Below are 27,053 nucleotides of genomic sequence, written 5' to 3' on the forward strand. Positions count from 1 at the left end.
ACATAGGCTTTTGACAAGGTCCCACACAGGAGATTAGTGTGCCAACTTAAAGCACACGGTATTGGGGGTAAGGTATTGGTGTGGGTGGAGAATTGGTTAGCAGACAAGAAGCAAAGAGTGGGAATAAATGGGACCTTTTCAGAATGGCAGGCGGTGACTAGTGGGGTACCACAAGGCTCAGTGCTGGGACCCCAGTTGTTTACAATATATATTAATGACTTGGATGAGGGAATTAAATGCAGCATCTCCAAGTTTGCGGATGATACGAAGCTGGCAGTGTTAGCAGTGAGGAGGATGCTAAGAGGATGCAGGGTGACTTGGATAGGTTGGGTGAGTGGGCAAACTCATGGCAGATGCAATTTAATGTGGATAAATGTGAAGTTATCCACTTTGGTGGCAAAAATAGGAAAAAAGATTATTATCTGAATGGTGGCCGATTAGGAAAAGGGGAGGTGCAACGAGACCTGGGTGTCATTATACACCAGTCATTGAAAGTGGGCATGCAGGTACAGCAGGCGGTGAAAAAGGCGAATGGTATGCTGGCATTTATAGCGAGAGGATTCGAGTACAGGAGCAGGGAGGTACTACTGCAGTTGTACAAGGCCTTGGTGAGACCACACCTGGAGTATTGTGTGCAGTTTTGGTCCCCTAATCTGAGGAAAGACATCTTTGCCGTAGAGGGAGTACAAAGAAGGTTCACCAGATTGATTCCTGGGATGGCAGGACTTTCATATGAAGAAAGACTGGATGAACTGGGCTTGTACTCGTTGGAATTTAGAAGATTGAGGGGGGATCTGATTGAAACGTATAAGATCCTGAAGGGATTGGACAGGCTAGATGCAGGAAGATTGTTCCCGATGTTGGGGAAGTCCAGAACAAGGGGTCACAGTTTGAGGATAGAGGGGAAGCCTTTTAGGACCGAGATTAGGAAAAACTTCTTCACACAGAGAGTGGTGAATCTGTGGAATTCTCTGCCACAGGAAACTGTTGAGGCCAGTTCATTGGCTATGTTTAAGAGGGAGTTGGATATGGCCCTTGTGGCTACAGGGGTCAGGGGGTATGGAGGGAAGGCTGGGGCGGGGTTCTGAGTTGGATGATCAGCCATGATCATACTGAATGGTGGTGCAGGCTCGAAGGGCTGAATGGCCTACTCCTGCACCTATTTTCTATGTTTCTATATACCTTAACCAAATGCATTTAAACTCAGTTTTTCACAATTCCTGACATTTAATCCTAGAAAACATTCCCTGTCTTAGGTTAGTTAGGATCACTACTTTATTTTAAGAATGTGAAATGTCAGAATAATAGTAGAGAGAGTGATTTATTTCAGCTTTTATTTTGCATTTCGGAGATAGTGATCACAATTCTATCTCCTTTAACATAGCATTGGAGAGGGATAGGAACAGACAAGTTTAATTGGAGTAAGGGGAAATATGAGGCTATCAGGCAGGAACTTGGAAGTATAAATTGGAAATAGATGTTCTTAGGGAAACATACGGAAGAAATGTGGCAACTGTTCAGGCGATATTTGCGTGGGGTTCTGAGTAGGTACGTTCCAATGAGACATGGAAAGGATGGTAGGTTTGTAGGCCTCCTTGCTCGCACACACTTTATAAGTTCTGCCCACTAATTTTCTATCGGGTTGAGGTCAGAAAATGATGTCAAGTCTGGTTCATCCTTGGGAGCAATTTCCAAATGCCTGAAGGTACCACATTCATCTGTACGAACAATAGTACGCAAGTATAAACACCATCGGACCATGCAGCCGTCATACCGCTCAAGAAGAAGACGCATTCTGTCCACTAGAGATGAACATATTTTGGCGCAAAAAGTGCAAATCAATCTCAGAACAACAGCAAAGGACCTTGTGAAGATGCTGGAGGAAACACATAGACAAGTATCTATATCCACAGTAAAGGGAGTCCTATATCGACATAACCTGAAAGGCTGCTCAGCAAGGAAGAAGCCACTGCTCCAAAACCGTCATTAAAAAAAAAAGCCAGACTACAGTTTTCAAGTGCACGTGGGGACAAAGATCTTACTTTTTGGAGAAATGTCCTCTTGTCTGATGAAACAAAAATTGAACTGTTTGGCCATAATGACCATCGTTATGTTTGGAGGAAAAAGGGTGAGGCTTGCAAGCTGAAGAACACCATCCCAGCTGTGAAGCCTGGAGGTGGCAGCATCATGTTGTGGGGGTGCTTTGCAGAAGGGACTGTTGCACTTCACAAAATAGATGGCATCATGAGAAAGGAAAATTATGTGGATATATTGAAGCAACATCTCAAGACATCAGCCAGGAAGTTAAAACTCGGTTGCAAATGGGTCTTCCAAATGGACAGTGACCCCAAGCATACCTCCAAAGTTGTGGCAAAATTGCTTAAGGACAACAAAGTCAAGGTATTGGAGTGGCCATCACAAAGCCCTGAGCTCAATCCAATAGAAAAGTTGTGGGCAGAACTGAAAAAGCGTGTGCGAGCAAGGAGGCCTACAAACCTGACTCAGTTACACCAGTTCTGTCTGGAGGAATGGAACAAAATTTCAGCAACTTACTGTGAGAAGCTTGTGGAAGGCTACCCAAAACGTTTGACCCAAGTTAAACAACTTAAAGGCAATGCTACCAAATACTAACAAAGTGTATATTAACTTCTGACCCACTGGGAAACTGATGAAAGAAATAAAAGCTGAAATAAATCATTCTCTCTACTATTATTGTGACATTTCACATTTTTAAAATAAAGTAGTGATCCTAACTGACCTAAGACAGGGAATGTTTTCTGGGATTAAATGTCAGGAATTGTGAAAAACTGAGTTTAAATCTATTTGGCTAAGGTGTATGTAAACTTCTGACTTCAACTGTAAGTCACCTGGAACAAATGGTATACACCCTAGGTTTCTGAAAGAGGATGCTGAAGAGATTGTGGAGGCATTAGTAATGATCTTTCAAGAATCACTAGATTTTGGGATGGTTCTGAAGACTGGAAAATTGCAAATGTCACTCCACTTTTCAAGAAGGGAGAGGCTGAAGAAAAGAAACTATAGGCCAGTTAGTCTGACCTCAGTGGTTGGGAAGACGTTGGTGTTGATTATTAAGAATTACAAACGTTTGTAGGTCTCAGGGTACTTGGCCATGATAAAATAAGCTGTAGTCAGCATGGTTACCTCAAGGGAAAATCTTGCTTGACAAATCTGTTGGAATTCTTTGAAGAAATAACAAGCAAGGTAGAAAAGCAGGTTGATGTTGTCCACTTGGATTTTCAGAAGGCCTTTGACAAGTTGCCACACGAAACTGCTTAGCAAGCTATGAGCCTATGGTATCATAGGGACGATTCTAACACGATAAAGCAGTGACCGACTGGCAGGAGACAAGGGTGGGAATGAAGGGAACCTTACCTGGTTGGCTGCTGGTGACTAGTGGTGTTCTACAGGAGTCTGTGTTAGGACCGATTCTTTTCACATTTTATGTCAATGATTTGGATGGTGGAATTGGTGGCTTTTTGCAAAGATTGCAGATGATAATGAAGATAAGTGGAGGGGTAGGTAGTTTTGAGGAAGAGACCACAGGATGACTTAGACAAATTAGGAGAAGGTGGCAGATGGAATACATGTTAGGAAGTATATTGTCATGCAGGTTGGTAGAAAGAATAAAAGCATAAAATTCAAAAATCCAAGGTGCAAAGTGATTTAGGAGTCCTTGTGCAGGATTCCCTGAAGGTTAATTTGCAGGTTGAGTCTGTGGTGAAGAAGGCAAATGCAATGTTAGCATTCATTTCAAGAGGACTTGAACTTAAAAGCAAAGATGTAATGTTGAGACTTTATAATGTACTTGGTGTATTGAGAATAGTTTTGGGTCCCTTAACTTATAAAGGATGTGCTGAAACTGAAGAGGGTTCAAAGGAGTTCAGGAAAATGGTTTCAGGATTGAATAGCTTGTGATATGAAGAGTGTTTGATGGCTCTGTGCGTGTATTCACCAGACTTCAGAAGAATGAAGGGTGACGTCATTGAAACCTATCGAATGGTGAAAGGCCTTGATAGAGTGGATGTGGAGAAGATGTTTCCAATGGTGGGAATGTCTAAGAACAGAGGACATAGCCTCAGAATAGAGGGTCCTCCTTTTAGAACAGAGATGAGTAATTTCTTTAGCTAGAGAGTGGCGAATTTGGAATTCTTTGCCACAGGCAGCTGTGGAGGCCATGTCTTGATTAAGGCAGAGGTTGACGGATTCTTGATTGGTCAGGGCATGAAGGGATATGGGTGGAAGGCAGGAGATTGGGGCTAAGAGGGTAATGGATCATCCATGATGAAATGGTGGAGCAGACCAGATGGGCCAAATAGCCTAATTCTGCTCCTATACAGTGGCATGCAAAAGTTTGGGCACCCCTGGTCAAAATTTCTGTTACTGTGAATAGCTAAGCAAGTAAAAGATGAACTGATTTCCAAAAGGCATAAAGTTAAAGGTGACACATTTCTTTAATATTTTAAGGAAGAAAACTTTTTTTATTGGTGAACACAGCAGGCCAGGCAGCATCTCTAGGAAGAGGTACAGTCGACCTTTCGGGCTGAGACCCTTCGTCAGGACTAACTGAAAGAAGAGCTAGTAAGAGATTTGAAAGTGGGAGGGGGAGATCCGAGATGATAGAAGACAGGAGGGGGTGGATGGAGCCAAGAGCTGGACAGTTGATTAGCAAAAGGGATATGAGAGGATCATGCGACAGGAGGCCTAGGGAGAAAGAAAAGGGGGAGGGGGGAAAACCAGAGGATGGGCAAGGGGTATATTGAGAGGGACAGAGGGAGAAAAAGGAGAGAGAGAAAAAGAATGTGTGTGTATATAAATAAATAACGGATGGGGTACGAGGGGGAGGTGGAGCATTAGCGGAAGCTTGAAAAGTCAATGTTCATGCCATCAGGTTGGAGGATACCCAGACGGAATCAGGTGTTGTGCCTCCAACCTGAGTGTGGCTTCATCTTGACAGTAGAGGAGGCCGTGGATGGACATATCAGAATGGGAATGGGACGTGGAATTAAAATGTGTGGCCACTGGGAGATCCTGCTTTCTCTGGCTGACAGAGCGTAGGTGTTCAGCAAAACGGTCTCCCAGTCTGCGTCGGGTCTCGCCAATGTATAGAAGGCCACATCGGGAGCACCGGGCGCAGTATATCACCCCAGCCGACTCGCAGGTGAAGTGTCGCCCCACCTGGAAAGACTGTCTGGAGCCCTGAATGGTAGTGAGGGGGGAAGTGTAAGGGCATGTGTAACACTTGTTCCACTTACAAGGAAAAGTGCCAGGAGGGAGATCGGTGGGGAGGGATGGGGGGGGAACGAATGGACAAGGGAGTCGCGTAGGGCAGGGGTTGCCAACGGACAAGAGTAGCAGTCAAATACGTTGTGTTTACCCAGAGAAAGACTACAATGACCACGAAGCCTTGCACGGGCACCAGTGCGCATGCATATACCTGCCAATTTTTTTTTTCTGCAAATCGTTTTTGGCGATTCTGTTCGGGGGGTGGGGGGCTGTTGATCACGACCGGAATATGGGTGATAAGTGGCTAATACACTCAATTTCGTTTCTAAAAGTGGTTATCTAACGAATTTAATATTAAACGCACAGCGCATAATTTCCTCACATGAATATAGTGATAGGTCAATTATCAGGGGAGGACGGGGGAGCTTGAAGTAAGTGTTGAACGAACTTCCAGTAGAAGTGGCAGAAGCAGGTTCAATATTATCATTTAAAGAAAAATTGGATAGGTATGTGGACAGGAAAGGAATGGAGGGTTATGGGCTGAGTGCAGGTCGGTGGGGCTTGGTGAGAGTAGCGATTGGCACGGACGAGAAGGGCAGAGATGGCCTGTTTCCGTGCTGTAATTATTATATGGTTATATAAGTCACTTCTAAGTCAATAGCATCATAACATTTTAAGTAACGTTTGGATATTAAACACACAGCACATATTTTCCCCGTATGAATATGTAAAATCATTGCAACACACCAATATCGCTGAATCAGTGGGAGCCCTGGGCTTGTTTCCCTGCAGCACGACGGTGCATCGAGAGGTGATGGGAGTCAGCGATACTCGAAGGGGGTTCCTGATGTCCAATCTATTCCGCAATTTAGTTTTTGTTGTATTCATTGCAGAAAACTCCGCTTCGCAGAAAAATGTTAGAAATGGAAGCAATGTTTTCAGTGCCTTCGTGTCTATCTCAGGATATTTAGCCTTGACTTAGATCCAGAGATGTTATGTCAAACATACTTTTCAGCCCGCCGTCATTTGCAAGCTTAAGGAGTTGATCTTCTTCCTGCGCTGACACGGATGACGCGCGGGTAATGACCTCGCATGCGTACCGGCTCAACAGTGGGTGTGACAGGGAATGAGGAAAGATGCAGCTGACTCATATCGCCAAATCATGTTGTTTCCCCGCGGCCCGGTGGTTGGGGACTGCTGGTGTAGAGAGTGATCTCTGCAGGAAGCAGAGTGGTGGGGGGGGGGGGTGGAGGGAAAGATGTACTTAGTGGTGGGATTAGACAGGGAGACCGTTTCGCTGAACCGACGCAGACTGGGAGACCGTTTCACTGAACACCTACGCTCTGTCCGCCAGAGAAAGCAGGATCTCCCAGTGGCCACACATTTTAATTCCACATCCCATTCCCATTCTGACATGTCTATCCACGGCCTCCTCTACTGTAAAGATGAAGCCACACTCAGGTTGGAGGAACAACACCTTATATTCCGTCTGGGTAGCCTCCAACCTGATGGCATGAACATTGACTTCTCTAACTTCTGCTAGTACCCCACCTCCCCCTCGTACCCCATCCGCTATTTATTTACAAACCCCATTTCCAGAAAAGTTGGGATATTTTCCAAAATGCAATAAAAATAAAAATCTGTGATATGTTAATTCACGTAAAGCTTTATTTAACTGATAGAAGTACAAAGAGAAGATTTTCAATAGTTTTACTGACCAACTTAATTGTATTTTGTAAACATACACAAATTTAGAATTTGATGGCTGCAACACACTCAACAAAAGTTGGGACAGAGTTAAAATAAGATTGAAAAGTGCACAGAATATTCAAGTAACACTGGTTTGGAAGACTCCACATTAAGCAGGCTAATTGGTAGCAGGTGAGGTATCATGACTAGGTATAAAAGTAGCGTCCATCAAAGGCTCAGTCTTTGCAAGCAAGGATGAGTCGTGGCTCACCCCTTTGTGCCAAAATTCGTGAGAGAATTGTTAGTTCAAAAGGAACATTTCTCAACGCAAGATTGCAGAGAATTTAGGTCTTTCAACATCTACAGTACATAATATTGTGAAAAGGTTCAGAGAATTCAGAGACATCTCAGTGCGTAAAGGGCAAGGTCGGAAACCACTGTTGAATGCGCGTGATCTTCAAGCCCTCAGGCGGCACTGCCTAAGAAACCGTCATGCTACTGTGACGATTATAGCCACCTGGGCTCAGGAGAACTTTGGAAAACGATTGTCACTCAACACAGTCCGTCGCTGCATCCAGAAATGCAACTTGAAACTGTATTACGCAAGGAGGAAGCCATACATCAACTCTATGCAGAAACGCCGGCGAGTTCTCTGGGCCCGAGCTCATCTCAGATGCACCGAAAGACTGTGGAACCTGTGCTGTGGTCAGATGAGTCCACATTTCAGCTAGTTTTCAGAAAAAATGGGCGTTGAGTTCTCCGTGCCAAAGATGAAAACAACCATCCAGATTGTTATCAGCGAAAGGTGCAAAAGCCAGCATCTGTGATGGTATGGGGGTGCATCAGTGCCCACGGCATGGGTGAGTTGCATGTGTGTGAAGGTACCATTGACTCTGAGGCGTATATTAGGATTTTAGAGAGACATATGTTGCCATCAAGGCAACGTCTCTTCCCGGGACGTCCATGCTTATTTCAGCAGGACAATGCCAGACCACATTCTGCACGGGCTACAACAGCGTGGCTTTGTAGACACAGAGTGCATGTGCTTGACTGGCCTGCTGCCAGTCCAGATCCATCTCCTATTGAAAATGTATGGCACATCATGAAGAGGAGAATCAGACAACGGAGACCACGGACTGTTGAGCAGCTGAAGTCTTATATCAAGCAAGAATGGACAAAATTTCCAATTGCAAATCTACTATAATTAGTACCCTCAGTTCCAAAATGATTAAAAAGTGTTATTAAAAGGAAAGGTGATGTAACACAATGGTAAACATGCCTCTGTCCCAATTTTTGTTGAGTGTGTTGCAGCCATGAAATTCTAAATTTGTGTATGTTTACAAAATACAATTAAGTTGGTCAGTAAAACTATTGAAAATCTTTTCTTTGTACTTTTGTCAGTTAAATAAAGGTTCACATGAATTAACATATCACAGATTTTTGCTTCTATTGCATTTTGGAAAATATCCCAACTTTTTTGGAAATGGGGTTTGTATTTATTTACACAGATTCTTTTTCTCTCTCCTTTTTCTCCCTCTGGCCCTCTCACTATACCCCTTGCCCATCCTCTCGTTCCTCCTCCCCCCCCCCCACTTTTCTTTCTCCCTGGGCCTCTTGTCGCATGATCCTCTCATATCCCTTTTGCCAATCAACTGTCCAGCTCTTGGCTCCATCCCTCCTCCTCCTGTCTTCTACTATCATTTCGGATCTCCCTCTTCCCCTCCCACTTTCAAATCTCTTACTAGCTCTTCTTTCAGTTAGTCCTGACGAAGGGTCTCGGCCCGAAACGTCGACCGTACCTCTTCCTAGAGATGCTGCCTGGCCTGCTGCGTTCACCAGCAACTTTTATGTGTGTTGCTTGAAATTCCAGCATCTGCAGATTTCCTCGTGTTTAAACTTTTTTATTTCCATCTTTTACAGTTTCCAAATAACAAAAAAGGAAAAGAGCACGAAGCAAAGGTTTGGGCACCCTGCAAGGCAGTACTTAGTAACACCCACTTTGGAAAGTATCACAGCTTGTAAATGCTTTTTGTAGCCAGCTAAGAGTCCTTCAATTCTTGTTTGGGGGATTTTCATCCATTCTTCCTTGCAAAAAGCTTCTAGTTCTGTGAGATTCTTGGGCTGTCTTGCATGCACTGCTCTTTTGAGGTCCATTCACAAATTCTCAATGATGTTTAGGTCAGGGGACTGTGAGGGCCATGGCAAAACCTTCAGCTTGTGCCTCTTGAGGTAGTCCATTGTGGATTTTGAGGTGTGTGTAGGATCATTATCCTGTTGTAGAAGCCATCCTTTCAAGATTCAAAGATTCAAAAAACTTTACTGTCATTCTAACCATACATCAGCTCTGCAGGGCAGAATGAGACAGCATTTCTCAGGGGCAGTGCAATTATAACATAACAAATGCAACACTAAATAATAAACATAACAATAAATAGTAAAACACAACAGCCACATCCTCTTTTCGTCTTCAGTTTTTTTTTTACAGGCAATGTGATGTTTGCTTCCAGAATTTGCTGGTATTTAATTGAATTCATTCTTCCCTCTACCCGTGAATGTTCCCCGTGCCACTGGCTGCAACACAAGCCCAAAGTATGATTAACCCACCCCCATGCTTAACAGTTGGAGAGGGGTTCTTTTCGTGAAACTCTGATTCCTTTTTTCTCCAAATATACCTTTGCTCATTGCATCCAAAAAGTTATATTCAGAAGGTTCAAAGGAACATCTAAACAAGCCTGATGCATTTTGGAAACAAGCCCTGTGGACTGATGAAGTTAAAAGAGAACTGAAGATTTTGCCATGGCCCTCACAGTCCCCTGACCTAAACATCATCGAGAATCTGTGGATAGACCTCAAAAGAGCAGTGCATGCAAGACGGCCCAAGAATCTCACAGAACTAGAAGCCTTTTGCAAGGAAGAATGGGCGAAAATCCCCCAAACAAGAACTGAAAGACTCTTTCAGTCAACAACTGGCGACAAAAAGCGTTTACAAGCTGTGATACTTGCCAAAGGGGGTGTTACTAAGTACTGACCAGGCAGGGTGCCTAAACTTTTGCTTCGTGCCCTTTTCCTTTTTTGTTATTTTGAAACTAAGAGTTGGAAATAAAAATTTTTCTTGCTTTAAATATTAAAGAAATGTGTCATCTTTAACTTTAAGCCTTTTGGAAATCAGTTAATCTTTTACTTGCTTAGCTATTCACAGTAACAGAAATTTTGACCAGGAGTGCCCAAACTTTTGCATGCCACTGTATCTTATGGTCTTACTTGGATGAAATTTAAAACTATGCAAGTAAAGACGGAACATCAGTGAAATCTGTAGCTATTTTATTTAAATAGACAAATTGAGCAGCACAGTAACACTGCAGGTGGGGTACCTCCAGTGAGCTGGGTTTATTTTTGATCTCTGGTGCTGCCATGTAGAGATTGCACATTCTCCCTGTGACCATGTGTCTTCTGCCTGCCCCGGTTTCCTCTCACATCTCTGATAATCACTTGATGGTCCTGCAACCATGAGGTGAATTGTATCCTGCAAGTTACCCCTAATGTGGTTGGCTGGTAGAAAAATCAGGCTATGTTAATAGACACGTGTAAGATAGAATGCAGGGAAAAGTGGGGAAATGGGATTAATCTGAGAGCTGGTACAGATGGGACGTAAGGTCCCTTTCTGCTAAAGGAAGTTAGGAAATGATACATGGAAATGTACGAAAAAGCAATATTTATGCCAAGTGTGATAGAAATAAGACTAAACTTTCAGTTTTTAACTTTGATATAGTTATTGTGAACACTTCAAGTTTGTGAATCCTCCTATTTGGCCAGAATGTTGTCAGTGATGCTGATGAACTGGAATGATGTATCCAAGAATGTTGTCACTATACATACTTTTGGAGGCTTTTTTTTTTGCGAACCTCCCAAACTAAGCATAAAGTCATATTGTTTAATTTACTATTCATGGTTAGAGATTTTAATGGTGCACTTCTTGGTGCTTTTGTTTATTGATGACACTTCACTCAAAATAGCAAGCAAAAACCTTTTCTCTGACCTTCAGATGTCTACAAAATGTAGAATCCAACTTTTCATGAGGAAATTAACTTTGTCCTATCTCATAAATGTTGTTATGCTGTTCGTATTATGTTATTTCTTTACTTTAAGCAAGTAATAGCAATGTGTAGTCAGTGTTGAGAAGGTGAAGTGGGGCTAGCAGATGCAGCAATAATTGGAGCAAGGTAGGAGAAGGGGGAGAAACGGGCAAAGAAATGGCCTCAATGGGGAGGAGAGACAATATCAAGAAATCATCTTAAATGTTATTAGAAGCTGCAGGATTATAGATATTGTGCTGAAGCTGTTTGTATGAACTCTACAGGTTGTTGGTGATGTGGATACTACTTTGCCACGTACATTAGATGAGCTCGGTATTCACTTAACAAAGGAGGAGTTAAAACTTAATATCAGGCCCTTGCTTCGACTGGTCTGCAAGAAGTTCTTTGGTGACTTTACAGGTAATTCACTGGTGAAATGCTTAAGATGCAGTAGGCATTTTTTTAGTGTATTTCTTTTTGCATTGATTAAAATATGAATAGAAAGGACCTTCAACAAAATTGATAGAAGGTTAGAGGAGAGTGGAGAATATTTTTTGACTCAACAGAGTAATGGAGCCAAGAACCCTCAACTCGTTAAGTATTGGCAGAAGACACCCTCAACATTTAAAAGAATACAGCTGGCCCTCCTTATCCGTGAGGGATTGGTTCCGGGACCCCTCGCGGATACCAAAAAAGCGCGGATGCTCAAGTCACTTATTCAACCTGTCTTAATGCGGTGGACCTTAGGACCCAGTGGAACCCCGGACCTTATTTAACCTGTTTCAGTGCGGTGGACATTAGGACCCAGCGGAGGAGCTCTGAATCCGCAGTGTTTCTGTTCTTGAAAATAATCACGATCACGATTGAAAATAAAGTGGAAATAATAAAGCAATCAGAAAGAGGTGAAATGCCATCGGTCATTGGAAAAGTGTTAGACTACAGTCAGTCAACAATTGGAACAATTTTAAAGGATAAAGTGAGAAAGGGCCTGTCCCAATGAAAGCAACAATTATTACTAAACAATGCAGTGGTTTAATTATTGGGTTTTGGGTTTTTGATCCTCCAAATCAACCCGGCACGGATGGAGAGCGCGCTCGGGAGTGGTCTGTCACTGGATCGAACTCGGGAACTTCCATTCCCGACCCGGTGCTGAAATATACGTTTCTTAAGTGTTTTATATGCATAAAAGGTAAAATATATACTAAGACAAACGTTTGACTAACTGACGCTAAATAATATCAGATGTACCTGTTCTGACTTACTTAGTAAGAGAACTTCCGGTTTTTTCGATCCCGATCCACGATAACCTATGCACATCCTCTCATATACTTTAAATCATCTCTAGATTACTTATAATACCTAATACAATGTAAATGCCATGTAAAATAGTTGTTATACTGCATTGTTTAGGGAATAATGACAAGAAAAAGAAGTCTATACATGCTCGAACAGCAAGTGCTGGAAGAGCACTTCTGGGTTTTCTCGATTCACTGTTGGTTGAATTCGCGCATGCGGAACTCGCAGATAAGGAGGGCTGACTGTAAATATTTAATGGGTGTAATGTACAAGGGTGGTGATAGTAGAGTTAGTCTAAGTTGCTCTTTTTCATTTGGCAAGGATGGAATGGATTGAATGGAAATTGTTGTAACTTTCTGCTTTCTATGTACATAAATGTGCTTGACGTAATTAAAATTGAAGAAGCTATAATATTCAGAATGATTCAAATGTCTTGAAAGGGTAGTCTTCATAAAGTAGCTGAAAATAGTATTTTTAGTTTGAACAATATAACCTAGTTCTTGTATCTGTTAGTTTACATTAATTGAGTTACGACAGAGTTATTGTAGAAACCCCCAAGTTTTAAAATAAAAATTATGGAAGAGCATTAGATGCTGTCTTAAACAGAGCTGTTATAGGAAATCGATGGATAGTTGGTTAAATAGAAAGCCTTAAACTGCCCATGTGTGGCACTTTGAGATAAAAGCTGGGAGGATTTGAATAATTCCAAGATTTGACTTAGAAGTTATGAGTTATAAGTTCAAGTATCCTGTATATTTTGTATTAGTAGCTATAAAAATTCTGGACATGTCACAGTTAATATTGCTATATTACTTTATATGTTATGGTGGCAGTAAAAATCAGATAGAGAGCTTTATTTCTGTGTTATTTGTATTTCGTAAGAAATTTAAAGAATAGCTATAACCTACTTAATCTATTAGAACCTGCATGTAAAGTCAATTTGAACAAATTGTTGCAATGAAAGGGACAATGCAGCCTTTTGTTTTCACAATTTATTGCAAATATTATTACATCTTTAGAAGAGACTTGCTAAAGACCCATGATACCAAATACAACTTTTCTATAGGTTTGGTGGATATGTGTGTACAGCATATTCCATCACCTCAGTCGGGTGCAAGGAATAAGATCGAACATACTTACACAGGCAACCTGGATTTGGATCTTGGTGAAACAATGATAGAATGTGATCCCGATGTAAGTAAAATTGTTTGAAGTATTTTGCTTGCAGGCTCATGAGGGTGGGCTGATTCCATAACCATCATCAATGACTCACTTGTCAAATAGCAGCAACAGTGAACTAAACTATTTAGCATTTTATTGTTGACTAATAAAAGACATGGTTTTGTAATTTGGGAAGATTTAAGCATTCTTGTGTTCATTTAATTAACAAATGTTTCTTCTGTTTATATTAATCTAAATCTACAACGATCGAACTGTTATATATAATGCCGGCACTTTTTTCTTTACATAGGGGCCTTTGATGTGCCACACAACTAAAATGTATAGTACGGAGGATGGTGTCCAGTTCCATGCATTTGGCAGGGTGTTAAGTGGAACTATTCATGCAGGGCAGCCAGTGAAAGTACTTGGAGAGAACTACACATTGGAAGATGAAGAAGATTCACAAATCTGCACCGTGGGACGGCTCTGGATTTCAGTTGCAAGGTCTTTATTAGCAATACTTCAACCAATCCTTTGGATAGGTATCTGAACTAAGTGGAAAATTCTAACATCATTGTTCCTTGAAGATAAGCTGAATTATTTAGTTTTTCCTTTAATAAGGGGGCTCATAATACCTACTACAATTTTTCAAATGGAAATTAGGCTGAATACAATTAATAAAAAACCAAGTAAAGAGAAAAATAATGTTTGCAAATAGTATGAAACTAAAATAGCAATTAATTTGGGGATCCCAATAATCTATTCATCTATCCTTAGCAAAGGTAAAGATGAGCTTTATTTGTCACGTGCGTTGAAACACATTGACATAATCTGCGTCAGCGACTCAACACAATTTGAGGATGTACTTGGGACAGTCCGCAAGTGTAACCATGCTTTTAGTGCCAACATAGCAGGCCCACAGCTTATTGTATGTCTTTGGAATGTGGGAGGAAACTGGAATGCCATGCTTTCACAGGGAGAACATACAGACAGCAACAGAATTGAACCCTGGGTCACTGGCGCTGTGAAGTGTTATGCTGGCCACTACATTAACCTGCAGCCCATGTAGTAAGAGATGAAGTGGGATCTATTAGGAACAAAAATGATATATTTTGAGATAGCGGGCATGTCTTGAATGCTGATAAATACCCTGCATAAGGAAGAAGATGCTGCAAGACATTATCTGGATCATATTTGTAAAGGTAATAAAACTAGTAATTGCATTGGAAAGGTTCTGCTATACTTAAAACAAGAAATAAACAGGAATAGGCCATCCAACCCCTCTTGACAGGTCTGTTGTTCAGTATAATTATAACTGGTCTTTTAACTCGATGCTACTTTTTTCCAGTAACCCCCATTTTTGATTCTCCTAATATACAAGAATCAGTTTCTGTTCAATATCAATTTCTCTTCCTAAATATCTTCCTCTTAAGCAGTCCTTTGCTTCCAATCCAATTCTGAAGTGACTGTTCAGGTAATAAAGTGACAAGGAAGTTCTTCCACAGTGGATCAGGAAATGACTGATGTTATGGGTGGGTGGGTTAATTATGACATGTCCATCTTTTGTGCTGGACTTCTGTGTGCTTCTGACACATGGATCTGAGGTTCTCTGTGCCATGCCAGATACTCCCACTGACAATGAACTTTCAAGGACCAGGAGTCATTTCCCTGGAGTCATTTGGGACCTTGCATCTTTTCAAGGAGGTTGAAAACATGCTTGAATCATTCCATCTTTCCACTTAGTAATTTCTTCCCTCTTGACAGAGCTCGGAGTAATCGGTTTCCAGAGTCTGATGTATGCCACACAAATGCTATAGCTTGCTTAACAATGCTGACTGTATATAATTGGAACTTGGAAGAGAATTTTGCATATTACTACTATTCAAAGCTAAATAAGTATCTGAGTAGGGACCTTTCTTCCTAAGGCTTGGATCTGGGAATGGCTCACTGTTACAGACTAACTTTCCAATTTTACTTTAACTTCTTTACCCCTTAAACATTTTGCAAGTCACTCCCCGCACTCCCAACTGATTGTTTATTCCTAATCTAACACAACATTTTCTGAATGTGAGTTAATCTAATTCATCCTGACTGCAGGAATTGCCTAGATGGTATAAATTCACTGTTTGGAAATGCTAAGCCGTCAGTTTATGGTTTGGATAGAACTTGGATTGGATCTGGGTTTCATGCATTGTAACAGTGATTGCACAATAGACCATTGCACAATACATTCAAAGCTCCAGCAGAGACATGGAAGGTGATGTATAAATGTCATTAATATCTAGCATAGGATTTCAGTTTTCCAGTGTGCTAAGGTGACCATGGTTACAATTTGCATGCTATATGACAATCAAACTGTGTATTACGCTTTTAAATTATTGTACATTTGTTAAGTACATGTTTTTAATTAATAGAATGAAATTCTCTTCAGATTGTGCATTGGTGAAGCAATTAAGTCACTTGTTTATGAATGTTTTAAAAATGTTATAACTTATCTTTTAAGGTATCACATAGAGGTTAACAGAGTTCCAGCTGGTAACTGGGTGCTCATAGAAGGAGTCGACCAACCTATTGTAAAGACAGCTACTATAACGGAACCAAGAGGAAACGATGAGGTAACACATTTTAGTTTCATATAAATCCCAGTTTGAAAAAATGTAGTTTAATAAATTTTCTTAATTTTTTTTATTAAAACGATAAAATCTACCTGTTACAATATGCGTCATTGTGACTGATCCATTTGGAATTGTAATTGTTGATATTGATATGTACTCTGACAGATGACACAATTGGGCTAAATTTCTTTGGTTTCACTTAACCATCTGGTAAAAGAGCTTTGGAAACGATAATTATTTTCTAAGCTGGAATCAAAATGTGTCATGTATGCCAAGTTCCTTTGTTTGAAATGTTAATGTGGTTAATTCTGTTTAACTAATTGTTGGACTTCTCATAATTTCAGGCTCAGATTTTCAGGCCTCTCAAGTTTAATACAGCATCTGTCATTAAAATAGCTGTGGAACCTGTCAATCCATCTGAGCTTCCAAAAATGTTGGATGGCTTAAGGAAAGTCAACAAAAGCTACCCATCACTAACTACTAAGGTATGAATCCAGTACCGCTGTCCAGAAAACATTTGTATATTCTCCAAAAAATGCATGCATCATTAATTTGATACCTAACTTCAGGACCATGTTTCAAGTTTAATTGTCATTTAACCAGGGGTGTCAAGCTACCAGCCTGCGGGCCGCATCCGGCCCATGGGATGATTTGTGGGGGGGGGGGGTGGACGGGGGGGAGAACAAGTACATTCACGACCATTTAATACGTATCTGGACGGCAGCCACTCTCTTTCCTCACCTCTCTCTCTCCCTTGCCGCTGTCTGTGCCGCCTGCTGCGCCGGCAGCTTGTTGTGTGTACAATAGGTGGCAGTTAACCACCCGCTGTGCCTAAGCACCTACCACCCTGCACTGAAGACCACTAGGGCCCCACTTATGTCGTCAGACACAGTATAAACACACAAACTACTCAGGTAAGTAACGCCTGTAGCAAGGCTGAGACTGTTTGCTGCTGTGGTTCAGAATGCTTTCCAAGAAAAGAAAAGTTGACATCGAAGGTCGGATGTTCAACGATAATCGGAAAGATCATTTTTTCTTCTGTGAGGTCAACGGCAAACCTGTGTGTCCGATATGGTCGCAGCAAGTGGCTGTGGTAGAAGAGTACAATATCGAACGACACTATGAGACGTCACACGGAGAAAAATATGACAAGTACACAGGACGACTCAACGCAAAAGGTAAACGAGCTTGAAGCAGCTCTGTAAAAGCAGCAATCTGTTCACCAAAAATCGAGACTTATGATGATGCTGTCAAGGCCAGCAATATTATTGCCAACAGAATAGTTGCGTCGAAGCCATACTCAGAGGGAGAATTCATCAAAGCATGCATGCTGACGGCAGCTGAACTGGTGTTCCTTGAGAAGAGACAGGCTTTTGGTAATATCAGCTTGTCAAGAAATACTGTGGCAGAGAGAATCGGAGACCTTGCAGGAGATTTGAATAGTCAACGAAAAGACAAAAGTGAAGTCATTTATTGCCTTCTCTATTGCAATTGATGAGAGCACCAACATGACTGATGTAGCTCAATTGGAAATATTTATTCGTGGTGTTGATGCATCTTTGACCGTCACCGAGGTGTTTGTGGAGATGGTGCCCATGACAAACACCACAACAGCAAACAATGTTTTCTCCAGCCTTGCCAAGCCTTGGACAGACTGGGGGTTGACTGGAGTCACGCTATCAGCGTGGCAACAGATGGCGCAAGGTTCATGGTCAGGAAAAAGGCAGGTGCTGTTGCGAAACTCAGAGAGAAAGTTCAGACAGAGAATCCGGAGCAGGAATTCTGGAATTTTCATTGTATAATACTAAGATAGGTGGAGTTGTGGATAATGAAGTAGGTTTTCAAAGCTTGCAGAGAGATTTAGGCCGGTTAGAAGAGTGGGCTGAAAGATAGCAGATGGAGTTTAATGCTGATAAATGTGAGGTGCTACATTTTGGTAGGACTAATTAAAATAGGGCATACATGGTAATTGGTAGGGCATTGAAGAATGCAGTAGAACAGAGGGATCTAGGAATAATGGTGCATAGTTCCCTGAAGGTGGAATCTCATGTGGATAGGGTGGTGAAGAAAGCTTTTGGTATGCTGGCCTTCATTAATCAGAGCATTGAGTATAGGAGTTGGGGTGCAATGTTGAAATTGTATAAGGCATTGGTGAGGCCAAATTTGGAGTATTGTGTACAGTTTTGGTCACCAAATTATAGGAAAGATGTCAACAAAATAGAGTACAGAGAAGATTTACTAGAATGTTACCTGGGTTTCATCACCTAAGTTACAGAGAAAGGTTGAACAAGTTGGGTCTTTATTCTTTGGAACGTAGAAGGTTGAGGGAGGACTTGATAGAGGTATTTAAAATTATGAGGGGGATGGATAGAGTTGACGTGGATAGGCTTTTTCTATTGAGAATGGGGGAAGGTTCAAACAAGAGGACATAAGTTGAGAGTTAAAGGGCAAAAGTTTAGGGGTAACATGAGGGGGAACTTCTTTACTCAGAGAATGGTAGCTGTGTGGGACGAGCTTCCAGCAGAAGTGGTTGAGGCAGGTTCGATGTTGTCGTTTAAAATTAAATTGGACAGCTATATGGACAGGAAAGGAATGGAGGGTTATGAGCTGAGTGCAGGTCGGTGGGACTAGGTGAGAGTAAGAATTTGGCATGGACTAGAAGGGCCGAGATGGCTTGTTTCCGTGCTTTAACTGTTATATGGTTATATGTTATACCGAGAGGCGTTATGTAGCAGGACCCTGAAAATAGACAATGTTATAGATGTAGTAATCAAAACGGTTAATTTTATTAGAGCCAAGGGACTTGACCATTAGCAATTTGACACTCTTGTCTGAAAGTAATATTGGACGCGGCCTACCCTACCACACTGAAGTCCGCTGGTTGAGCAGAGGGGTTGTGCTCAAACGTTTTTTTCAATTACGTGTGGAAATTGGGCTATTCATGAACGAGAAAGGGAAGCCAGTGGCAGAGTTGGATGACCCAGGCTGGCTTCATGATCTTGCATTTTTGGTGGATATACCAGAGCACTTAAATGTGCTTAATGTTAACATGCAAGGCCGCAATAAACTTGTTACAGAACACTACGACAGCATTCGTGCCTTTCAAATTAAATTAGGCCTGTGGGAGATGCAACTAACCCGGAGGAACCCAGCTCATTTCCCTCCTTTGCAGTCTGTGCATATCGCTCATGGGAATAATGACAGCATGGACAGGTACAAGGGCAAAATATCACGGCTGAAAAGTGAGTTTCAGAATCGTTTCCAAGTCTTCACTCAGCTCGAGAAAGAATTCTCACTATTTTGCTCGCCGTTTGCTGTCAACGCAGCATCAGGTGTGCCAGAGGAACTCCAAATGGAACTAATTCAATTCAGTGTAATTCAGCTTTGAAATATAAATTTGAGACTGTGGGTCTGGACTCATTCTATCAATACCTGGGACCGATGTACCCCAAGATGACAGACTTTGCCTCAAAGATCCTTCGCATGTTCGGGACATCATCCCTGTGAGCAGGTGTTCTCCATAATGAACATTAACAAATCCAAACTGTGCTCGCAGCTGACACACAGGCATCTAAATGACATTATGAAAATCACAACTGCCCAGAAACTGGTCCCTGATGTTGACAGGCTGATTAAAGCCAAGAGATGTCAGGTGTCTGGAAGCAGCAAGTGAAAAATGAGTGACACTCTTCGATGCACTGCGACATGTAAGCAAAATACATTATGAAATATTGAGTGTCATAATATTGTGATTCATTCATTTTCTGACTATTATTGTAAATGTGATCATTTCAATAAAAATTAGAGGCTAACTGTGTTCATTGTCTGAGTTTGATTGCTGGAAGCAGGCTAATAAAAATTAGGCGCAGTTGTGTAGCCTGCATTTACAATTTGTTTCGTTAGGTCTACATTTGTGTCTGCTAATGTTCGATTTCAAATAGTTTGTTAATGGAAAGGGTGTGGATCCCAAAACAATCTTAGCCAAAATAGCATCATTTTTTCTCTCTCTCATCACAACTTTCTTGTAACCTATTTTTATGATTAACCTAAGTTAATACCAATCATAAAAATAATGCTTGCTAGGCAATCTTCTTCATAAGAAATGAAATTCGTAAAGTGAAACACTTTGTAGTTATAGCAGAGACTGAGACACATGAGAGCAGGTTGAAAAAACAAAGGCAACGAAAGCTGTGGGAGCTCGTATGCGTGCACAGCTGTCTGGCCTGCATGAAGTTGCATTTTGCCCAATCCGGCTCGTGACCTAAAATGAGTTTGACACCCCTGCGTTCAACCATACATGAACATAGCCAACAAAGCAGTGTTCTTCTGGAGCCCAGGTGCAAAACACATCACCCACAGCAGGTCTCGGCCTGAAACGTCGACTGCACCTCTTCCTAGAGATGCTGCCTGGCCTGCTGCGTTCACCAGCAACTTTGATGTGTGTTGCTTGAATTTCCAGCATCTGCAGAATTCCTGTTGTTCACCCACAGCACACTTCACATAGCACAGATAGCACATATAGTTATGATTTCATAAAAATATAGAGTCACAATGAGAAAAATAATATACTCCAAGTCCCTGAGTTGTCCTGGTCCAGATAGTACTTCCAATCGAGCAAGCACCAGAGGACAGGAGGGGTCATCCCCCAACCCAATATGAAATCCAGCAGCACACACCACCTTTGGCGCCTGCAGCAGGTCTTGTCTGCGCCACAACTGAGGCAACATGGCTGCCCGCCATTGGTCTCGCCAAAGAACCAGTGAGCCAGTCTTGTAGTATTCTACATTACTAATGTCGAACAGGTACTTGTCAGCACAATAAAAACATCCAAGACAATCACTCGCACCTTTTTGGACATCTCACCATCTCAGAACAACCATATGCAACAAGACAAGGTAATAACACAACAATATCAAGCAACTTGCTGATGAGATAGTTCTGCAGTACTTGATGTTCTTGGTATCCAGCAGTGACTTGCGATCTTAAAAGAGACATACTAGATGAACAAATATGCCTTTGATGTGGAGTGGCCACTGCATCCGAAGCTGCAGCCATCTTACTGGAAGTGCTAATAGTTTAATCTATATTTTAGATAAACTGAAAGTACTGTATTGATTTAGGTAATATTTACAATACTTGTAATGCAAGGTTAACTGCACATATTGTATAGAAGAGAAGTGATGGATGGGTCTAGCTCAAATATAATAGAAAAATGTAAGCAGATTTTAAACCTACTCATTTTATTGCACATTTGTAGTCATAAAGAGCAATAATTTTGTTTTGAAATTGAGAGAAAATTTGTCTGTCTTACAAATGACAAACACTGAAGTTAAATATAATAGAATTATAGACTATCTGTTATAGGGAAAGTGCAGACTGTTGCAAGCATTTCTTGTTACAGGTGGCTTAAAGAATGTGGATTTCAATTCATTTTGCAGTGTGAAGTTGAAATCTGAACTATATTTTGGAATGTGGTAGTTAACAATAGGAGTATCGTTTATGGCAGCATTCAGTATTTACATTGTCATAGCAAACTACATTCAAAGACTACTTAATACTACAAGTCAGTGAGTGAAAGCAAAGTTTATTGGTTTCTAATTATTTACATTAAAATGTTTATTGCGGTACTTTTACTTAAATTTACTATCAACAAATTTCATGACGTATGCTGGTGATATTAAATCTGATTCCATCCTTTAACATTTGTGAAAGTATGTTGAGTTTTGTTCTGTTTACTAAAGCATTTTGAGAAATTATAAACTTCTGAATAATACTCATTGCTGTATTACGAAAACTAATCCCAAGGTAGCGTATGGTGACATATTTAATAATAAATTTACTTTTGAATTTCTGATTTTACCATGGCATGGCAATATCAATAGGAAACAAAACTAAATTGGTTTGAGCTCTCATCAGTAAAAATCTGAGTGTTTCTGTCTTTGCTACAAAGGCTGGCAGCTTTTCCAACAAGTAGTTAAGAAGGCAAAATGGCGTGTTGGCATTTGTTGCAAAAGGGTTGGAGCTGAAAAATAAGGAGATTTTGTTGAAATTGTACAGGACATTGATGAGACGTGTAATTTTCTGTGTAATTTCAATCTGTTTACCTTAAAATTTAACATTTACAGGCAGTACAAATATTCACTAGACTAATTCATGGGATGTGAAGATTGTCCTTCTAAAGAGACAGTTTGGGATTGTATTCCTTGAAGCTTATTCAGCAGTGGTGTTATTCAAACTTATAAGAATGCTTGACTGAGTATATGTTTGGAGTGTTTTTACTAATGGGGAAATCTCTGACAAAGGGACATAACTACAAGCTAAGGGGCTAGTCATTCCAAATTGAGGTATGTAGGAATTTCTTCTCACATGGTGGTGAATCTCTGGAATTCTCTGCCCAGCATGTGGTGGAAGCTGGATCAATAAAAGTATTAAATATGGGGATGAATAAAATACGTAAACAAGGAATAGAGGGATATGGAAAAATGTTCCCATTTTCTTTTTGTTATGTACTTGTATTTATATGTTTTAGATACTATCCAGATTTCTCTAATATTTGTCCTGGAAACCACAGTGGAATTGAATTATCTCTATGGTTTTTCTAATGGAGTACAATTATACTGTGCATGGCACACAAAAATACCCCTGTATTTTAATAAAACACATGGTAATGTAAAGTTACCATTTTCATCAAAACGTGAAGTGAGCATTTAAATTTTTTACTAATAGTAATTGGTCACTTACCCAAGTTATTCTCTGATTTAAGGTAGAGGAGTCTGGGGAGCATGTAATATTGGGAACTGGAGAACTCTACCTGGACTGCGTAATGCATGACCTCAGGAAGATGTATTCTGAAATTGATATAAAGGTAATGCAAATTCACTGATTGTGACTTCATAGCTAATGTATATTTGAGTATTCAGTGGCAGTTAGAATATTGGAAAGTTTTTGACAAAACAGGCCATTTGGCACAACGAAGCTTGCCAAATTCCAATTCACAAAGTGTGTTGAAATAACTAATGAGTTTAGATTTGAAAGTCTGTAAGGTACTATTCTCAACTACACAACTAGGTAGTTTGTTCCATGTGTCCACAACTCACTGTGTAAAGAAATGCTTCTTGATGTTTGTCTGAAATCTCCCCATAACTAGTCTCTACCAATGGTCCTGTGTCCTTGTTGATGGAGTGATTTTGAAGTAGCAGCTGGTGTCCACTTTACTTATACCTTTAATGATTTTGAACTCTTCTATCATGTCTCCTCTCATTCTACATCTACTTAGACTGAAAGATTTAATTCTTTCAATCTTTCTTCATAGCTGATACCCTGTAGACCTGGAATGAGTCTAGTCACCCTTCTCTGAACTTTCCAGTCCCTTCACATCCCTCACACAATGTGGAGACCAAAATGGTACACAGTATTCAAGTGTGGCCTCACAGGCGCATTATACAGCTTAAGGAGAATGTCTCTTCTCTTGAACTCCACTGAGCGCATTATATAGCCCAACAATCTATTAACCTTCCTAATTGCTTCTGTGCATTGTCTAGATGTTGATAGTGATGAGTCTACCAGGACACCCAGATCCTTCTTATACAGTGCACTTTCGAACTCAAGACCTCCCCATTCTATATTTATATCTAATACTTTACTCTAAATTTTATCTGCCCAGTCTGGATTTTGTTTAGACCTAGCTATATTGATTCTGCTGCCGGAATGTTATCACCCCATCCCTAATTTTGTGTTATTGGCAAATTTTATGAGTTTATTTATGTGCTCATCCAAATCATTAATATAAATTTTAAAATAGTAGCGGCCCCAAAACTGATCCCCACAGAACCCCACTTATACCATCTAATAGGTGTGAAAATGATCCTTCCACCATAACTCGTTGTTTACTGTTTTCCGTCAATTCTGCACCCAGTCGCACACCTTGCACTGAATCCTACCTCCTGTAATTTGATTATTAACCTCTCGTGGGGTACCTTGTCAAAAGCCTTATGAAAGTTCAAGTAAATGATATCAACCGCTCTATTGTTTTCATAAATTTTAGTTGCCTCTTCATGGAGCTCCAGCATATTAGTAAAACATGATTTCTCCTTTCTGAATCCATGCTGGCTTTCTGCTAACATACCTGTTCTTATCAGCTGCTTTTCCATCTCATTTTTTATTATTGTTTCCATTATCTTACCTACGATGCATGTTAAGCTTGCTGATCTATAGTTACCAGGGTCAGTGTGGTCATCTTTCTTATATACTGGGACAAAGTTAGCCCATTTCCAGTCTTTAGAGATTTCATCAGTCTTCAGTAACTTTTGAAAAATACATCTTAGAGGTTTTATAGATATAATCACAGACCTTTTTAAGTTTCCTTCGATATATGTTGTCTGGCCCTGGAGATTTATTAACTTTCAGCCTTTTCAGCTGAAGCGGGACATCACTTTCTAAGATCTCTAAGTCATTTAAAACAACCTTATTTTTCTCTACACTTACTGGCATATTGCTAACAGCTTCGCAGGTGAATACTTTAGCAAAATATAAGTTAAGGGTAACACACACAAAATACTGGAGGAACTCAGTAGGCCAGGCAGCATCTATGGGAAAAAAAGTCGACTGTATCTGCATCTGCAGATTTTCTCTTGTTTGTGATGAGTTAAGGGTATCTGCTATGCCCTTCCCTGCATAGTTTAACACCCCACTATTATTCTTAATGCACTGAACTTCCTCCTTGACTTTTCTTTTATTGAAAAAATCTCTTGAGGTCAATCTTGGCATTATCAGCAATATCCTTTTCAGCCTGTCTTTTCTCTTTCTTTCTTTTTAAATCTTTTTATTGAGTAAGTATACAAAAAAGGTAAGCCATATAAACATTAATACAATGTTAAAGTATAATAAAATTCCAAAAGATAACAATACCAAAAAGAAAATACTACAAACAATGTAATTTAAGCATAAGAAACCAAGATAACATAATAGTATACTAGATTTTATATATATCAATGGAAAAAAAGAAAAAAAAAACCCCAAAAAAAAACCCACCGTGCAACTAACTAAAAGCAAAGCAAAGCAATGGGCTAACTTGAAACCAAACAGAGTTAAACTTAAAATCACGTCCTCAATCCCGACCTCCATTAAAACAGTGAAAAAAAACAAGAAGGGTAAATATTACATTAAATGAAAATATCGAATAAAAGGTCCCCAAATCTGTTCAAATTTAAATGAAGAATCATAAAGGTTACTTCTAATTTTCTCCAGATTCAAACATAAAATCGTCTGAGAAAACCAAAAAAAGGTAGTTGGAGCATTAAGCTCTTTCCAATGTTGTAAAATACATCTTTTCGCCATTAAAGTAAGAAATGCAATCATTCTACGGGCTGAAGGGGAAAGATTACTACAAATTTTAGGTAGTCCAAAGATAGCAGTAATAGGGTGAGGAGAGATATCTATATTTAATACCTTAGAAATAATATTGAAAATATCTCTCCAAAAAGTTTCCAAAGTAGGGCAAGACCAAAACATATGAGTTAAAGAGGCTATCTGCCCCGAACATCTATCACAGAAAGGATTAATATGCGAGTAAAAACGCGCTAACTTATCTTTGGACATATGTGCTCTATGCACCACTTTAAATTGAATTAGGGAATGTTTAGCACAAATAGAGGAAGTATTAACTAATTGTAAAATCTGCCCCCAATCATCCACAGAAATGGTAAGCCCCAATTCCTGTTCCCAATCTACCCTAATCTTATCAAATGGAGCTTTCCTGAGTTTCATAATAATATTATAAATCATAGCCGATGCACCTTTCTGACATGGATTAAGGTTAATTATCGAATCTAAAATATATATAGGAGGAAGCATTGGAAAGGAAGGAAGTATAGTACTTAGAAAATTTCTAACTTGTAAATATCTAAAAAAATGTATTCTTGATAGGTTATATTTATTAGATAATTGTTCAAAAGACATAAGGGAACCATCTAAAAATAAATCCAAAAACCGTAAAATACCCTTAGTCTTCCAAGTTTGAAAAGCGCGATCCGTAAAAGAGGGAGGAAAAAATATGTTACCTAAAATAGGAATCGCTAACCCGAATTGATTAAGATCAAAAAATTTTCTGAATTGAAACCAAATATGCAAAGCATATTTAACGATCGGGTTAGAGACCTGCTTAAGGCGTTTCAAATCAAAAGGAAGAGATGAACCTAAAATAGAACCAAGTGTATAACCCTGAACAGATTGTAATTCCAATGCTACCCATTTAGGAATAGATAGTATATCCCGGTCAAGTAACCAAAATTTCATATGTCGAATATTAATAGCCCAATAATAAAATCTAAAGTTAGGTAATGCTAAACCTCCATCTCTCTTAGCTTTCTGTAAATGTATTTTACCCAGTCTCGGATTCTTATTCTGCCAAATAAATGAAGAAATTTTAGAGTCGACTTTATCAAAAAAAGATTTAGGAACGAAAATTGGTAATGCCTGAAACACATATAAAAATTTTGGCAAAAAAAACATCTTAACTGCATTAATACGACCAATCAAAGTTAAATATAAAGGAAACCATTTAGATGAAAGTTGAGTAATATGGTCTATTAATGGTAAAAAGTTAGTCTTAAATAAATCTTTATGTTTACAAGTAATTTTAATCCCAAGATATGAAAGGTAATTATTAATCAATTTAAATGGAAATTTATAATATAAGGGAAGATGTTTATTAATCGGAAAAAGTTCACTCTTACTAAGATTTAATTTATAACCTGAGAAAAGACCAAATTGTGCTAATAACTCTAAAACAGCAGGAATAGATCTCTCAGGATTAGAAATATATAAAAGTAAATCATCAGCATAGAGTGATAATTTATGGGACTTTAATCCCCGAGTTATCCCAGTAATATCTGAAGATTCTCGAATAGCAATTGCAAGAGGTTCTAATGCAATATCAAATAATAGGGGACTAAGAGGACAGCCTTGTCGAGTACCA

General features: G+C 39.9%; 1 protein-coding gene across 3 annotated transcripts in view; it reads left to right on the forward strand.

Moving 5' to 3' along the window:
* Window positions 1-27,053, forward strand: part of eftud2 (elongation factor Tu GTP binding domain containing 2) — a 110,524-nt gene that overhangs the window by 57,412 nt on the left and 26,059 nt on the right. For all 3 annotated transcript variants that reach the window (XM_063036933.1, XM_063036934.1, XM_063036935.1), the window contains exons 14-19: window positions 11,291-11,426; window positions 13,369-13,496; window positions 13,774-13,967; window positions 15,967-16,078; window positions 16,423-16,563; window positions 22,842-22,943. In XM_063036933.1, the coding sequence (XP_062893003.1) occupies window positions 11,291-11,426; window positions 13,369-13,496; window positions 13,774-13,967; window positions 15,967-16,078; window positions 16,423-16,563; window positions 22,842-22,943 (813 nt within the window). The remainder of the gene's footprint in view (window positions 1-11,290; window positions 11,427-13,368; window positions 13,497-13,773; window positions 13,968-15,966; window positions 16,079-16,422; window positions 16,564-22,841; window positions 22,944-27,053) is intronic.

This window comes from Mobula hypostoma, chromosome X1, assembly GCF_963921235.1.
Source record: "Mobula hypostoma chromosome X1, sMobHyp1.1, whole genome shotgun sequence".
NCBI classification, from domain to species: domain Eukaryota; kingdom Metazoa; phylum Chordata; class Chondrichthyes; order Myliobatiformes; family Myliobatidae; genus Mobula; species Mobula hypostoma.